The sequence below is a fragment of the Pipistrellus hanaki genome, assembly GCF_964339955.1.
Source record: "Pipistrellus hanaki genome assembly, chromosome: 1".
NCBI classification, from domain to species: Eukaryota; Metazoa; Chordata; class Mammalia; order Chiroptera; family Vespertilionidae; genus Pipistrellus; species Pipistrellus hanaki.
The window spans coordinates 202,881,577-202,898,389 of record NC_140503.1 but is presented as its reverse complement, the minus strand read 5'-3'; the positions used below and the strand labels follow the sequence as shown (position 1 = coordinate 202,898,389).

General features: G+C 52.0%; 1 protein-coding gene across 1 annotated transcript; it reads right to left on the bottom strand.

Annotated features, from left to right (window-relative positions):
- Nucleotides 1-200: 200 nt before the first annotated feature.
- On the bottom strand, nucleotides 201-16,004 carry QDPR (quinoid dihydropteridine reductase). The gene is made up of 7 exons (XM_084896924.1): nucleotides 15,823-16,004; nucleotides 12,843-12,935; nucleotides 10,406-10,502; nucleotides 7,765-7,905; nucleotides 2,987-3,095; nucleotides 2,133-2,216; nucleotides 201-867 (listed from the first exon to the last, which is right to left on the bottom strand). Exons 1-7 carry the CDS (start codon nucleotides 15,919-15,921, stop codon nucleotides 762-764), a joined length of 729 nt encoding a protein of 242 aa, XP_084753050.1. The 5' UTR covers nucleotides 15,922-16,004; the 3' UTR covers nucleotides 201-761.
- Nucleotides 16,005-16,813: the final 809 nt, after the last annotated feature.

Below are 16,813 nucleotides of genomic sequence, written 5' to 3'. Positions count from 1 at the left end.
AGCAACCAATGAATGCATAAGGGGAACAACCAATCAATGTTTCTCTCTCTCTTCCCCCTACCTGTCTTTCTCTCTAATACAAAAAACAAAACAAAAGGCATTTCAGGGTTTGAATACAGCAGACTAAAGCTGCTAGCAGCCCATGATTCTAGTACGGAACTGTAAGACGTGCTTTGATTACAGAAGATATCACAATCAAATCAACGAAGTGCATTTATTAGGAAATCACGAGTGGTCCTCTCCCACACTCGGCGACCGCACAGGGAGAAGATGCCTGACGGAGTCCATGGATCTTGCTTATACCACAAAGGGAGTTTTAAGGCAGTTTAATTCAATGCTGCAAAAACTACATCTGTGACAGGAACGTAACACTCAAAACTGCTTGGGGCCCCAAATGTCCCCAACAGATCTCTGAACCGGTCAAGCCGACAGCCACTGTCAGGGACAGACAAACAGTTTCAAAAGCAACTCAACACGACGCCGACCCAGAGGGGCCGTGCAGAGACCCCCGAAACCTAGGTGGTTAACACAGGTGGCCCATGGCGCCCCCTGCAGGCCTCCCCACACACGATTTTATTCCACACGAACATTTTAGACTGACATTTTGTCTTAGGAAAGCAAGTGCACGTTAAGGTGAGAGAAAAACAGGTGTCGCTATCTCGAACCAACAAACAGGATTACAGAAAACACGGGGCCAGACGCGGCTACACTGAGACACGTTGGCTTTTCTGGCAGGCCCCTCGCAGGCACTGAGACGAAGCTTAAAAATACGCGGGGGTGAGTTCCGTCTTTCCCTCCGTCGTCACCACCTGGATTAGGCTCCCTGAGCTTGGCCGGTTTTTCTCTGTGATCCAGTCATGGAAGGTTCTAGAACAAACAAGGAAAGTGTTACGTTTTAAAAGCAAAAATGGAACACGTGCTTATATTCCCACCGATGGCTTGGGAGCCGCCGTGAAAAGCCACTGAGGCGTCACGGACCCATAACCAGGTCCCCGTGATTCCAGCACTTCACTCGTTCCACTTTCCGAGTGGCAGGAGCTGGCGAGATGTGAACGTTCGCTTTTGTATTTTCCGGCATTGTTGGAATATGTTATAACACAGCGTATGATTTTACATAATTTTTAAAAAGCACCTCAGTTCATTCTAAAAGATAGACACGTGTGTAATAATACTTCATACGCTGCTATATTACCTTCCCAGAAATTTGAAACAGAGAAAGAAGAAACTCATTCTTGTTTTGTTTTGTTTTTTTAGAGCAAACATGTATGGATCACCTACAGCTGTATCAGGCAATGGGGGGAGAAAAGTACAGAAAATAGACTTTTACAATGAAATGCATTAAATGCTAAAACAGGGGCATTTACTAATTCTGTGTGGGGAGGAGCAACCAACCCTCCTTGAGGGAGGCAGGGAGAAAAGGCATAAGAAACCCAGGAGGGTCCTAACCGGTGTGACTCAGTGGCTAGAGCATCGTCCTGCGGACTGAAGGGCGCAGAGTTCAATTCCAGTCAAGGTCATGTACCTTGGTTGCAGGCACATCCCCAGTAGGAAGTGTGCAGGAGGCAGCTGATCGATGTTTCCAACTCTCTATCCCTCTCCCTCTCTGTCAAAACATCAATAATATATATATATATATATATATATATATGTGTGTGTGTGTGTGTGTGTGTGTGTGTGTATATATATATATAATTTTTTTTTTTTTTTTTAAAGAAACCCAGGAGGTGGAAGACACAGCTGATGTTTTTAGAAACCTCTCCTTTGGCTGTTGAGTACACCACCCCTCTAACAGTCCCCCCGCTGGGACTCTGCACCCCCTGTAACCGGATGGCACTCAGAGTTCCGGGGACATTCCCGAGTGCCAGGCTGTGCCTCCCGGACCAGAACTCAAGTTCAACTGCCACATCTCCGGAGCTCCGCCTGAGTGTGGAGCAAGCCCAGGGGAGGACAGGCTCCAAAAGCAAAGCGTGCTGAAGCTGCCTACCGTGCTGCCCTAGGGCATGACCCCGTCTCCGGGGCGGCCCATGGGCCCCCACCCGCCCTGTATGAGAGTCACACTGACGTACCATGCACACTCAGGGCACAGGAGGGGCTGGAGCCCCGGGCCCTGGCATTGTATGTGTGATACTCACTGCACCAGGAACTCCAAGGGCGTCCAGGAGCTGAAGTCGGCCTCGGGCATGGACTTCCTGTTCATCGGGGTGTCCAGGGTGATCCTGCGGAGCGGAGGGAAGCCTGTCACGTGTGTCCCCCTCGGCACCCGGCCTCCTCGGCCAGGAAAGCACACCGGGCCCCCGGCACCACGGGCGGCAGCATCGCACGTGGAGAGACCACGTGGCAATCGGAGCGAGGCCGGGAAGCCGCTGCGCACACACAGGCCAAGTCCGAGTGTAAAACCAAATGAAAGCCGCATTTGCCTTATTTTTTAAAACATAGTCTTGCCTGACCGGCACAGCTCAGTGGTTGAGCACTGAGTACTGACCTATGAGCCAGGAGGTCACAGTCAGGTCAATTCCCGGTAAGGGCACATGCCCAGGCTGCGGCTCAATCCCCCGCCGTGGGGGGTGTGCAGGAGGCAGCCGATCGATGATTCTCTTTCATCATTGATGTTTCTCTCTCTCCCTCTCCCTTCCTCTATGAAATCAATAAAAATGTATTTAAAAAAAAAAAAAAAGACAACTACAAGTATCCAAATAAAATGGGTGGACTAAGCTTAATCGGGGAGAAGGGGAAACAGATGGGAGGAAGGAAAAAAAAAAAACAAGAGGCAAGACAGACAGACCCGCCCATCAGCCCATCCACCGCTCTGGCCGCCAGGCTCGCCCAGCACCGGGAGAAGGCTCCTCAGGGCCGGGTGAATTGTGGAGCCAGGGTGGCCGCACACACGAGTCCCTGGGGAACGGCGCTAGGCCACGGGGACTCTAGGCAGAGGGGACCAAGGGGGGGGTCCAGGGGGTCGAGGGGGCCGAGGGGGCCGAGCACTCACGGCAGCACCGCGATGGCCGCGGCCCCGGGCGGCATGCCGCTGTTCTTCCCCGCAAGGCTCTGGCAGAGCTGGTGCACCGCGCCCTTGGCCATGCCGTAGCCGATCATCCCTGGGAAGCGGAGAGGAAACAGTCCCGTGAGCACTGGCCACCGCCGGTGTGTCCGAAGACCACCGCCCAGGGTCCAGAGGAGGCGGGAAGAAGGGCAGGATGGGCATCTATGGGGAGAGCGTGGGAGGCACGTAACACTGCAAGCGCACCTACTGGCACCTGGCAGTTAACGTGTATCACAAAAGCCGTAAGTATAGCCTATTTTTATTATTATTGTTGAGAACATTCAGGCTCAGACAGGGTAAGTCACATGCCCAAACTCTCTCTCTCTCACACACACACACTTACACTGAGGCCCCCCAGAGGCGAAGGGCCAGGCAAGAGCTGGGCTCTGAACCCCCGGATTGTTCATTGCTTGGGAGCAAAATGGAGCTGTCATTTGGAGTCAGGCTGCACAGGTTCAAATCTGAGCTCTCCCACTTACCACCAAAGAAATCCTGAGCTAGTTCTCATGGCCCTGCTAACCTCAGCTACCCCGTCGGTACAATGGGAATGAAGTACTTACTTCTGAGCTCAGCACACAATAGGTGCTCAATAAATGTTTCCCATCAAATTCAAAGAAGTAACACACCCAGGAGTCCGTCTCCCTGGGTAAAGTGTGAGCGACGCTGACATACGGATGCAACGCTGCCCACTAGTCTTCCTTTGCCCCACTGCTCAGCGGATGCTTGCTGACTGAGCAGGGCGTGCCTTTTCTCAGGACAGGGGTCTGCCTGCTCTGCAGACAGGTGGCAGGGACAGGGTCTCTCCCCTCCCCTGCCCCCACACACCTAGCTGTGGACGCTCACTAAGTGCTATAAACACCTCTCCTCCTCCACACGACTTCCGGAGTCAGCAGCCTCTTTAAAAGCTCCCAGCAGGCATGCTCTTCAGAACAAAACTGCTGAGGAGGCAGCAAAGACCCAGAGGGAGGTGGGGATCACAGCCCAGCCGAGGGACCAATCACTAAACCGCTTCCACAGCAACCTCGGGTTGCAAAAGCAGGTCAAGGCCTCAAATGGTCATTTAGAAGCATCAGCAGAGTATTTCACCGTCCCAGGCTTCTCTATTTTATTTTTTTATTTTTTTATTTTTTCCACGTCAGACGGGTCATGTGCCAAAGGCATAACAAGGTTAATGGGCAGCACATCTCACACAGCCGCCTGAACACCCAATCATCACGCTATGAACTCCGAAAGGATCAGGCTTCTCTGTTTAACCAGGGGCCGGGGGCCACCAGAGGTAGAAAGATCAGACAAACTGCCGGTGTTCAAAGAAACCAGCTCATGAATCTCATCCATCCATCCCCCACCCTGGCACACTCCAGGGCTCACTCTTCATTCCATTCCAACAACATGAGAGAGGATCTGATGAAAGAAACAAGCACCCAGCTGGTGTGGCTCAGTGGTTGGGTGTTGACCTATGAACCAGGAGGTCATGGTTCGATTCCCAGTCAAGGGCACATGCCCGGGTTATGGGCTCGATCCCCAGTAGTGGGCATGCAGGAGGCAGCCTATCGATGATTCTCTCTCATCATTGATGTTTCTCTCTCTTCATCTCCCCTCCTCACTGAAATTAATAAAAATCTATTTTTTGAAGCAAGCAACCCACAACCCTAATGGCTTAATTCTATAAAATTCTACACAATGTGGGGGGAGAAGTATTTTATAAGAAGCTAAGTACTTTCCTCCCAATTATAAAATGATCATGGTAGTCCCCTGCTTTCCAAACACAGCAAAACCAAAGTGATCACTAGCATGTGATACAGTTTATCCTCCAGAACAGGGGTCTTCAAACTACGGCCCACGGGCCACATGCGGCCCGCAGAGGAGTCTGATCCAGCCCGCCAGGTTTTTTGGGCAGTGAGCGCAGCCGAGGTGTTACAGTAGGAATTAGTAGTTCATATAGTCCGGCCCTCCAGCTCTCTGAGGGACCGTGATCTGGCCCCCACTTTAAAAAGTTTGAGGACCCCTGCTCCAGAAGGTGACCTACAAATACAACCTTGAAAATAAGAGGGTGGGGTTTTCTGGGTATATTTTCGTTTTTGAACAACTTTTCTTGGGTTTGAAGGACTATAAGCCTCTTTGTCGTTTACTTTCAAATTATACACAGAATTCCCCAGGTTTTCCTAGGGTATGAACCAAAGCTGAAAGATTTCATGACTCAAATAAATTTAGCAATACCTAACTAAGAACTTAAAGATGAGCACAGCTATGAGCATCTGTAGCAAAAGCAGCTGAGCAAGAGGAAGTCTGCAATAATCACGCCAGGTCACATTTACTGCTGACTGTCATTCCTTTCTAAACCATTTGCATCCATTAAGATGTTTGCAAGTCCTAACTGCCATATAGAATATTTGATTACTTATCCCCATTTTACAGATGACACTATTGAGCCTTAGAGAGGTTAAGTAACTTGCCAAATATCACACACTAGGTGGCAAAACCACCAAAGACACCCAACCGGTATAGTCCCTGAGCCTTAACCAGTATCTTAACCAGTATCCAAAACTATGAACAAAGAGATATTTACAAACCAAAGGAAAGTAGGAGAGCGTTTTGTCCTTCGGAAAAATTACTCTTTCACGTCCTGGGGTTTTCTTTTTTAAATGCCAAGCTGATCCTCATTTCTCTACTTACTTCTGCTCTCCATCACCTTTAATAAAAATCAGAACTCAACCAAGCTAGCATCTGACATTTACACAGCTCTAACGACTGCAAGAGACACGGATGGGTAAGATTATAGGCTCTGAGACGTGTAGTAAAAAAAATAAGAGGCAAGAAATTGCTGATTCGCAAGAGCCTCGCAGTTTAGCGAGCTGCATTAAAAAGGAAAAAGGTGCCCTAACCGGTTTGGCTCAGTGGATAGAGAGTCAGCCTGCGGACTGAAGGGTCCTGGGTTCGATTCCGGTCAAGGGCATGTACCTTGGTTGCGGGCACATCCCCAGTAGAGGAGCGTGCAAGAGGCGGCTGATGGATGTTTCTCTCTCATCGATGTTTCTAACTCTCTATGCATCTCCCTTCCTCTCTGTAAAAAAATCAATATATATATATATATATATATATATATATATATACATACATATATATATACATATACATATATATATATATATATATATATATATATATATATATTATTTTTAAAGGAAAAAGGTGCTCAAGCTCTCCAGCACACTACAGAGGCCTAAAAGCAGCCCCCACCAACCCCCCTTTTATTAAAGAGTTCCAGTAGAGGCGGACACTTTCTGCCTCTGTGCTGTAACCCCCAAACCTCCACTTAAATTCCTGTAACTCTACCTGAAAGGGGGTATTATGGGTTGAATTGGCCCCCCAAATTCATATGTTAACGTCCTAAACCTCAGTATGTGCCTGTACTTGGAGATGGGGTCTTTAAAATGAGGTCATTAGGGTGGGGGCTACCATGTGACCGGTGTCCTTATAAGAAGAGGAGACTGGGACCCAGACAGGCAGAGGGCCGACCATGCGAGGGCTCAGGAGAAGACAGCCTCTGACACGCCAAGGAAAGAGGCACAAGGAAGAAATCAAGACACCGACCCTGCTGACACCGGCTCTTGAACTTCCAGCCTCTAGAACCAGGAGACAAATGCCTGTTGTCTAAGCCGTGGGGGTACTTGGTTACAACAGCCCTGGCACACTAACCCCGGGAGCAAAACACGCCGAGGAACAACATAAACTGATGAACGAAAACAGATCCAGAGACAGAGAAACATCAATCAGACCATCAAACCTCGGAGGGAAGGCAGGGGAGGGTGGGTGAAGGGGGAGAGAGCAACCAAAGGACGTGTTTGCATGCATATGAGCCTCACCAATGGACACAGACACCAGGGGGTGAGGGCATGAGTGGGGGGGATAGGGAATAATGGGGGAATAAGAACACATATATAACACATTAATCAATAAAAAATAAAAAATAAAAAAAGCCAAGGGAACTTGGATCTGCCGGAGATCCTGGGAAAAGCACACTGTTTAGAAGTGACGGGGGTTCTGGTTCAAAGTAAGGATAAAACTTAGTTACTGCAGAAACCCAGACAAGTGAGTTAACCGCGCTATGTTCCAGCTCCCTGACCTACAGACGGAGAAAGGTCACGAATGCCCTCGGCCCCAGGGTCCTCTGGGAACACACAGACGTGAAGGGGCCGATGAGGAGCTGGCCCTGAGCCGGGCGCCACGCACACGTTAAGGCCTCAGCGCTGACGGCTGCTCTCAGGGCAGACGCTGCTGTCACCAGTTACGGTGACTCCGGCAGAAGCCTGGGCAGATGTGCCATCTGTTCCAGACCACCCCTAGGACGGAGAACGCACCCCAGCCTCTCTCAGTCTGTCGCCCACGCTGTTCTCGGCGGCTGAGCTGCCTCCCCGGGACATCCCGGCGAGCCCAGTGTGATGGTGATAATACACGTTTATTCTCTGATCTGTACCTACTCCAGCACCGCTCGTTCCCGGGGTGGATCGTGGGTAAATAAGCCAGCTTGGAGGGGGGGGAAAGGGGCAGGTGGCAGCATTCCTTAGCCACTGGGAAGATGAGGAATTCAGGCCTAAAGGAAGCAAAACCCACCCTCACAAAGCACCCCAGAAAAGGCTTCAACGTTCCCCGTCTCACCGAAGGGCCCGCCGCCCCAGCGAGCAGGCATCAGCGCTCCATGTCACGGAGGGGGCGGGGAGGCTTACCGGGAGTCCCGTCCAGCGCGGCCTTGGCGCCCGCCAAGGTCAGGAGGCCGCCGTCCTTGAGGTGCTTGGTGGCCAGGTGGCTGGAGATGGTGGAGGTCCACAGGCTCTGCTTCCACATGAGGTCGCAGTTCTTGAAGAGAGCTGAGGGGGAAGCAGAGGGGGGCTCAGCCTGGGCGGGGGGGGCCCCACAGCGGAGCCCCTCGGGGTGCGAGCCGGCCTCCCCCGCCCCGACGGCGGGGTCTGGTACGAGCAGCGAGGGCTCTGAGGTCAGAGACGCGGGTTCGAATCCTGGCCACCAGTCCCAGCCTGCTCCCCTGGAGACCGGCCTCCGCTCAGCCGGGAAGGCAGACTGTGAACAGTCCGAGGGACGGCCCGCAGGAGAGGGGCCTGCTCGGTGAGGCCGGGAGGTTTGTAACGGGACCCGCGTGTCTACGTCAGGTTTGAGTGATGGACCGTTGCCACAGGACACAGAGGGCTTTTACAAAGCTGCATTTTCAAGGCCGAAAGTTTAATGCGGGCTTTGAAGACCCTTTAAAACACATGTGTCAAACACAAGGCCCGCGGGCCAAATCCAGCCCACCAGGCCTTGCAATGTGGCCCGCACCGCGCTGTCATCACTGCACTCCGCTATCAGTTTATGACATTGTCAGTTTATGACTGTTCAGTAAACCATTCGGCCCGCAATTCAGGCTGGATTTTAGATTTTGGCCCCTTCTCTGATTGAGTTCGACACCCCTACTTTAAAAGAAAGCTGAGCCCTGGCCAGTGTGGCTCAATAGTTAGAGCATCGGCCCACACACACACCCAAGGATTGTGGGTTCGATTCCGGTCAAGGGCACGTACTTGGGTTGCAGGTGCGCTCTAGTTACAGGGACACATGAGCACAACGTGATGGGGGGGGGGAGGGGGGCAACCAGTGGATGTGTCTCTCTCACATGGATCACATGTATGTTTCTTTCTCTCTCTCCATCCCTCCCTCCATCCCACCCTCTCTGAAAAGCAATAGAAAAAAATATGTAAGGATTCACAAAAACAAAAAAAAAGCTGAAATGACATTTCACACTTATTTTAACTCTCTGGCCTCGCTGAAAATGCAGGGAGAAACGAGTAGTGACTGCAGCAGCCATCCCCTCCCCCCTCACAAGGCACAAAGCCCCCATGAGGCTGTGTCCATGGCCAGGAAGAAGGCCCCCCAATCCAGCAGGGGGTCTTCCCCCAGGGACCGCGTTTCCCTGCAGAAAAGGACCCGCGCTGACCACTTCTTGTTCCCAAAATACACAAAAGGCCATCGGGGTGTCCTGCCAAAACCCCGTAAGATACCAGGTTCACAGTCGAGTGTGGCTCACAGGAAATCGATTCCTTTCTACACGGCTTTGGCTAATCCACGTAGAAGGAACGAAAGAATCAGGAAACTCCATTCTCCAACCCCCACTGCGATCACTGACTCCGATCACTGACACCGGCAGGGATGATCCATGAATGCCTGACACCCTTAGGCGATAGAAACCTGGGATTCCCACGGTGTATGGGAAGCGGATATGCACGCACCATGCAAAGCACTGTCGCTTACCAATTGCAAACAGAAAACAGACCTTTACAGTGGAAGCCTATCGGCTACCCCCCCAAAACCATCGGCAAATGGGGCATCCGGCCACCTGACACGGTGACAGTCCCACTGGGACTGGTAAGAAGTACACCTGACTCAGGAAGAATTCTCGCCTCCAAGATACTTAAACCTGATCCTAAGCAAGTCCCAGACCTAAATTCCAGCGCACCGGAAATACTCTGGCTAGATGAACAGGTGAAGACAGAAACAGTGAGATGCCTTTGTATGAAAACTGCCCCGCCTCACCAAGTCTATCACAGGATTGGGGAGGGGGAGAGATTCGGCATGAAGAGACTAAAAACAACAAAAGGAGGCATCAACCCTGATGCTTAGGGGGAAAAAACTCTAAAAGCTCTGGAATAAACTGGGGAATTTGAATGTGGGCTGGATCTTATTAATCCTACAGAATGACTATTACTTTCCTTAGCTATGGTAACAGTATGATGCTGACGTAGGGAAATGAGCATGTTCTTTGGGGACGCATGCTGAAATCAGCAAAGGGTTAATTTACTCGCCAGTGGCTAACAAAGAAATGCCCACAGGGCACCCCTGCGGAGAGCCAGCAGCCAGGACAGCAGTGTCAGCAGGTGCGAATCCAGGAGGCTGGTGCTCCCTGGACTCTTCTCCCAGCTCTTCCCGGTGTTTGCATGTGTCCATAATAAAAAGCTGGAAAATGTACTCGGCGTTGCTAACAGCTCAATGCGGAGACCTTTTGACCCCCGGAGCGATCTCTCTGTGTCATGCACGTCCCCCGGTTCCCCGGGAATGAGCCCTATGAGACCAGGGCGGGAGCCATGCTGAGTCCAACCTGCCTGACCCCTCACGCTCAGTGTCCCCTCCTCTAGCCCCGTGTCCGGGAAGCTGTTTCTTCAGCTGTGAAATGGGGTGGCCGTCCCTGCCTCCCGGAGCTGCCGTACAGAGGGAGGGACACACGCAGGAAAACACCCGGCCTGGCACGAGGAACCGGCCCGGCCCGGCCCCCGGACAAAGAGCAGAGCGGAGCGGGGTGAATGATCAACTCAGACAAGGACTCACACTTGGACTTGGCATTGCCCCCGGCCCAGCCTCCAGCCACACACAGGATGGCGTCCACCTTCTCTTCACCCAGGAGCTTCCCGACCTCGGCCGTCACCTGCAAAGGACAAGAGGCATAAATCGTCGGGGAAACCCAAACAGGCCGACGCCTGCAGACACTTCCGTTTATTTCCCACTTTCTCGGAAGACGGGTCACGGCACCTGGCAAGGAACACTCTGAAACCCAAATGCAGGACGAGCCTACGATGGCCATTTGGGTGAGCAAAGCCCACCTACATTTCCATGCGATGTTTATAAAGCAATCTAGAATCTTCTTTTCCATTTTTATTCTTATTGACTTCAGAGAGGAAGGGAGAGGGAGAGAGAAACAGCAACATCCATGATGAGAGAGAAGCACCGATCGGCTGCCTTCTGCATGCCCCTACCGGTGATCGAGCCCACAACCCCAGCATGTGCCCTGACCAGGAATCAAACCGTGACCTCCTGGTTCGTTGGTCAGTGCTCAACCACTGAGCCACACCGGCTGGCCCTCCCTTCATTCTTAAGCCACATCCTGTTGCCAAGTGCCCAGGGTCCAGCTGCCGGAAGTTGGATCACCTCCCCTGACATCTGTTCTAACTTTTAGGAAAGCAGGGAGCCCACAAGCAACAATGAAACTGTTTGACCTTTTTTTTTTTACATCTACACTTTTTTTAATTCCTCCCCCTTAAATGTTGCTTTCTACCCAACAGTTTTCTATAAATTTCTTTTTTTTTAAATATATTTTACTAGTTTTTTACAGAGAGAAAGGGAGAGGGACAGAGAGCTAGAAACATCGATGAGAGAGAAACATCTATCAGCTGCCTCTTGCACACCCCCCACCGGAGATATACCCGCAACCAAGGTACGTGCCCCTGACCAGAATCGAACCTTGGGACCCTTCAGTCCGCAGGCCGACGCTCTATCCACTGAGCCAAACCGGTCAGGGCAGTTTTCTATAAATTTCATGCCTGCCTGGCTTCTGCATCTCTTCACTGTCACTAGTGAACTGCGGCCCAGGGGCCAATGTCAATATGTATTAGGTTGAATTTCCTCTTCCAGAACTTCACAAACAAAAACTGGATGTTGTGCCATTGTCCAGAAAATTCCTAATTGGATGTAGGGGGTGGAGGGGGAGGGAGAAGTTAAAGAGATTAAAGGTTCTGTACAGCCGAAACCGGTTTGGCTCAGTGGATAGAGCGTCGGCCTGCGGACTGAAAGGTCCCAGGTTCGATTCCGATCAAGGGCATGTACCTTGGTTGCGGGCACATCCCCAATGGGGGGTGTGCAAGAGGCAGCTGATCAATGTTTCTCTCTCATCAGTGTTTTTAACTCTCTATCCCTCTCTCTTCCTCTCTGTAAAAAAAGCAATAAAATATTATTTTAAAAAGTTCTGTATAGTCAAGTCTCAGATACAAGCAACTTCACATTCAAAAAGCACATAGACATCAGCACCGACAACAAGAGCAGCAGACACTGGCTGCAGGAACCACTCTGCCGCGGCTCTCAGAGCCTGGGCCCTCCTGCACTTAATTCCAGCTTCCTTTACTTTACCCGCATGGAGTGAGGAGAGCAGGCCTCCACTGCCCAGTTCAAATCCTGGCTGGGCCACCTCCCACCTGTTTGACCTTGAGCAAATACCGGGGCCTCTCTGTGCCTCAGACTCCCCATTTCTAAAAGGAAGACAAATTAGGAACTTTGCTCTGGGGTGTTACAGACATTCAGCAAGTTCATGTGAATAAAGCACTTAGGATGATGCCTGACCCGTAACAATGCCATGTCCATGAAAGCCAGTAATGCAGGAAACTTCGGGGCCATATTGTGAAAAGTTAAGAGCAGAGGCCTTGGCCGGTGTGGCTCAGTCGATGGAGTGTTGTCCCAGGCACCGAACGGTCACCGGTTAAATTCCCAGTCAGGGTGTATACCCAGATTGTGTGTTCAATCTCTGCATACAGGAGGCAATCGATCAACGTTCCTCTCTCACATCGATGTTTCTCCCTCCCCTTTCCTCTTTGTTCAAATTCAAACAGATAAAATAAAGAAGTATTTAAAAAAGAGAAAAGTGCCGAAACCAGTTTAGCTCAGTGGGTAGAGCGTCTGTCTGCGGACTGAAAGGTCCCAGGTTCGATTCCGGTCAAGGGCATGTACCTTGGTTGCAGGCACGTACAGGAGGCAGCTGGGTCGATGTTTCTAGCTCTCTATCCCTCTCCCTTCCTCTCTGTAAAAAATCAATAAAATATATTTTTAAAAAATAAAGAAAAAAAAGAAAAGTAAGAGCAACAAAATTTCCCTCAGTGGCCACACAAGGCTTTTGTAATTAGAGAAATAATACTTGAAAAAAGGAAGAGCACATGGCCAGTGGAGACCTATGCCCAGGGCCCCCCACCCCCACAGGCTTGGGGGCCTTTTCTGGAATTACCTGGTCAGCCTGCTCGGTGAACGAGTCTGTCATCCTAACGACAACGCTCGCGCTGGCCTCTTCATTCTCCACCACGTCGATGCTGGCCACCCACTGGAGTGAAGACGGAAACAGCTTTGGTCAAGAGACAAAAGTTTGATTCCCTTAAAGATCCACGACCAGAATAGGGGCTGTGGGGGCAGGGGACATGCCCCCAGCACAGAGGGTTTGAATCCTGCGTCTGCCATGCAGTGGCTTTCTCAGCTCATGCTCTGCTTAAGGTCCTCGCCTGCCCAATGGGGTTTGCAATAAACACGGTTAGTGTGAGAATTAAATGAAACAGAGGAGACCCTAACCGGTGTGGCTCAGTGGATAGAGCGTCAGCCTGTGGACTGAAAGGTCCCAGGTTCAATTCCAATCAAGGGCATGTACCTTGGTTGTGGGCACATCCCCAGTAGGAGGTGTGCAGGAGGCAGCTGATTGATGTTTCTAGCTCTCTATCCTTATCCCTTTCTCTCTGAAATCAATAAAAAATATTTTTTAATCTTTTAAAATATATTTTATTGATTTTTTACAGAGAGGAAAGGAGAGGGATAGAGAGCTAGAAACATCGATGAGAAACATCGACCAGCTGCCTGCTGCACACCCCCCACTGGGGATGTGCCCACAACCAAGGTACATATCCTTGACCAGAATCGAACCTGGGATCCTTCAGTCCGCAGGCCAACGCTCTATCCACTGAGCCAAACCGGTTTTGGCAATAAAAAGTATTTTAAAAAAGATAAACAGAGGCGGCGGCGGCTGCCAGCCCAGGTGACACAGGGATCTTACCCCAAAAGGGCCAGGGCCCTGAGGTCTGAAGGCCCAGAGATAAAGATCTCTACCCAGCTCTGAGGAACACAGCCTCCGCTCAGGAACGCTCACTACTTCTGTCACCAGCCATGGGAGCGACTGAGACAGACAAGGTTCCATCCCAGACCTCCCAGGAATGAAAGGGGTGGGGGCAGTCACAGGTAAAGCAAATGCCCCCATCAGGGCAAAGTCACCCCCTCCCCCCAGGGGTGACCACAGTCCTCGCATCTATAGCACGTGGATAACAACGGGACTCTGTAGTAAAATGATCGTGTAGAGTAAGAGAGTGCATCAGGGCAGAAACAGGTTTGGCTCAGTGGATAGAGCGTAGGTCTGAAGACTGAAAGGTCCCGGGTTCGATTCCGGTCAAGGGCATGTACACTGGTTGTGAGAACATCCCCAGTAGGGGGTGTGCAGGAGGCAGCTGGTCGATGTTTCTCTCTCATCGACGTTTCTAGCTCTCTCTCTCTCTTCCTTCCTCTCTGTGGAAAATCAATAAAATATATATTTTTAAAAAATAATAATTAAAAAAAAAAAAAAAGAGTGCATCAGGGACCTGGTCTGTAGGAACACAGTGCCTAGCCTGCCTGGAATCCTTAAACTTGAGAATGGTCGCCCCCTCCCATCCACGCAGACTTCCCAGCTTCCAGAGCAGGTGTGCGGCAGGAAGGCGAGGTGTGTTTAGAATTCCTTAGAAGCATATTCCTGTGTCAGAATCTGAGCCAGAGGAAAACCCTGGGACCCTCTCTCTGGGCCCAGGGCACCCTCACCCAGCAGCTGCTGCTGCCGCTGTGCTAACGGATCCCTCAGGCAAGCTCCCCAGAGCTCCAGCGTGGACTTTGAGCAGGCGACAGCTGCAGCAGCAAGACACAGGGCAGAGTCTCCACCAGGAACGTGCCGATCCCCGCTGGGAGGCTGGGGTCAGGGTTCCTGGCCTGTGCCCAGCTCAGTTCCTGCAAGGCCACCTCCAGGGAGTGACCGTGATTATGCAAAGCAGCTGACATCTCTCCTAATCAAAGAAGCCTCGGGTGTTTGAAGGGCTGAGCCTTCCCGGTATCTGGTCCAATGGAGGCTAGAGGGACAGGAGTCTAGATCAGTATCTCCATAACAGGGGAGAGAGAAACTGCTCTGCCCTTCTAGATTCTTCCAGCTGGCCTGATAATGAAATCAGCATGAGAGATTAACAAGGGAAAACAACTAAATCGAATTAAAGAGGTACATACGGGAGCCCCACACAGATTAAGGTCAGAGACAGAACGTTAAAATGAAGCATAAGTTACCTTCTGAGCTAAGGATGAGGGAAGGCACCTCAGGGCCACAGAGGGGAGAAAGGTCATTCAAAGGACATAAGAAAAGCAGACGTTCAGTCATTAGTTTGCACTGCCCTACACATGGGTCCTAAAGATATTTTTCTGGTGATGACTCTTATTACGATCAAGGCCCCTAACTTAAAATTTTTAAGGGAGAGGTCAAAGTTTCTCTTGAACCCACAGGGTCTCTAGCCATGGGTTCAAAATAATTCACGTGCCGTCTTGGGGAAGCCTCCTTTGAACCCATTCAATATACAAAATAAACATATCAATAACAGCTAACATTGAGACATCTTTTACTTGGAGTCAGGTCATTTCCACGCTAGGACACCCATGACCCCGTTTCATCCTCACAACTCCCCTAAGGGGCAGATCTTAGCAATATCCCCATTTACAGACGTGGAAACGGGTTCGTGGAAGTGAAGCAATCCGTTCACGGTGGGTATCAGGACTGGTAAGCAGAGCCCGGCGGTGTATTTGCCAATCCTTCCTCCTCTCTCCCTGGCCCCTCACCTGCCTCCTCCTCCTCCCCTGAGTCATGCCGGGCTGCCAGGGCCGCCGCCGGCGAGGACCCAGGGGCAGTCGCCCCCTCCCGCTTTGAGCAAAGGCCGAACCCAGGGCCGGATGGGCGCGCACGCGGAGGCAGGAGCAGGCAGACGTGCAGACTCGTGTGTGCACCTTCAAGCACCCACCCGTGTGTGGGGTGCACAGGGAGCCCCAACTTCCTGCAGACCGGCCTCCCAGGATGCACCGGAAGGCCCCCTGCACCCCGATCGCCCCAGCCCTCCGCCCAGGCCGCCCCTCCAGGCACAGCCCCGGCGCCCCGCCCGCGGACTCACCCAGTCGCGGGCCCGGAACGCCTGCACGCAGCGGGAGCCCAGCGCGCCCCGGCCGCCGTACACCAGCACCCGGCGCGCCTCGCCCGCCGCCGCCGCCATCCTGCGCTTCCCGCTGGTCCCGCTGGTCCCGCTGGTCCCGCTGCTCCGACCGCCCGAGCCGCACGCTGCGCCCCCCGCGCGCCCCGCCCCTCCAAGACCAGCCAACCAGTTCAGAGGACTAGCGCCCGTGCGTCCCGCCCCGCCCCGGCCGGCCAACCAGTGGAGAGGAACCGCCCCCGCGCGCCCCGCCCCTCTCAGGCCGGCTAACCAGTGGAGAGGAACCGCCCCAACGCGCCCCGCCCCTCTCAGGCCGGCCAACCAGTGGAGAGGAACCGCGCGCGGCCGCGCCCCGCATAGCGCGCGCCGCAGCCGCCCTGCGCGCGGCCGGGCTCCGGGAGGAAGGAGACCCAGAGGGGCGGGCACTCTTGGCCGCGCCCCCATCCCGGCGGGCCGCCCCAGGACCGGTGCGTGGCTCAGCGGGGTACCGGCATGCAGGGCGCTGGGCTAAGGCCGGAGCGGTGGAGGGCAGGAGTGCGGGAGTGGGGATGGCCCCGGCCATCATCTCAGCATCAGAGAATGGGAGATAAGACAAACCACGAGTGAGAACGTGTAATACCTTCACCAATGAAGAAAGAAGAAGAAAAAAAGTACAAATTGACAGTTACAAAATAGTCATAAGGATGTAAATAAAGTACATCATAAGAAATATAATCAATGATGTTGTAACAGCTATGTTGTACACCTGAAACCAATAGAATATTGTATGTCAACTGTAATTAAAATATTAAAAATTGAACTAAAAACTCAACAACAAAAAAAAAGACAGAACCACTAGTATATAGTTTTCCTCTAAAATAGGAGTGAAGGCTACCTTGGCCACCCTGCTTAATAGCCTCAGTCTCCTCGCCAGTGAAAGGGGAATAACTAAGCTGCCTATGGTTTGGGAAAGGGT

Excerpts from the sequence above, each read along its gene's own strand:
- QDPR (XM_084896924.1), bottom strand. The coding sequence starts at position 15,921 with ATGGCGGCGGCGGCGGGCGAGGCGCGCCGGGTGCTGGTGTACGGCGGC. Across the intron at positions 3,096-7,764 it reads CGCGCTGGACGGGACTCCCG|GGATGATCGGCTACGGCATG; the intron begins GTAAGCCTCCCC and ends TCCGCTTCCCAG. Across the intron at positions 868-2,132 it reads CCCTTGGAGTTCCTGGTGCA|AACCTTCCATGACTGGATCA; the intron begins GTGAGTATCACA and ends TGTTTGTTCTAG.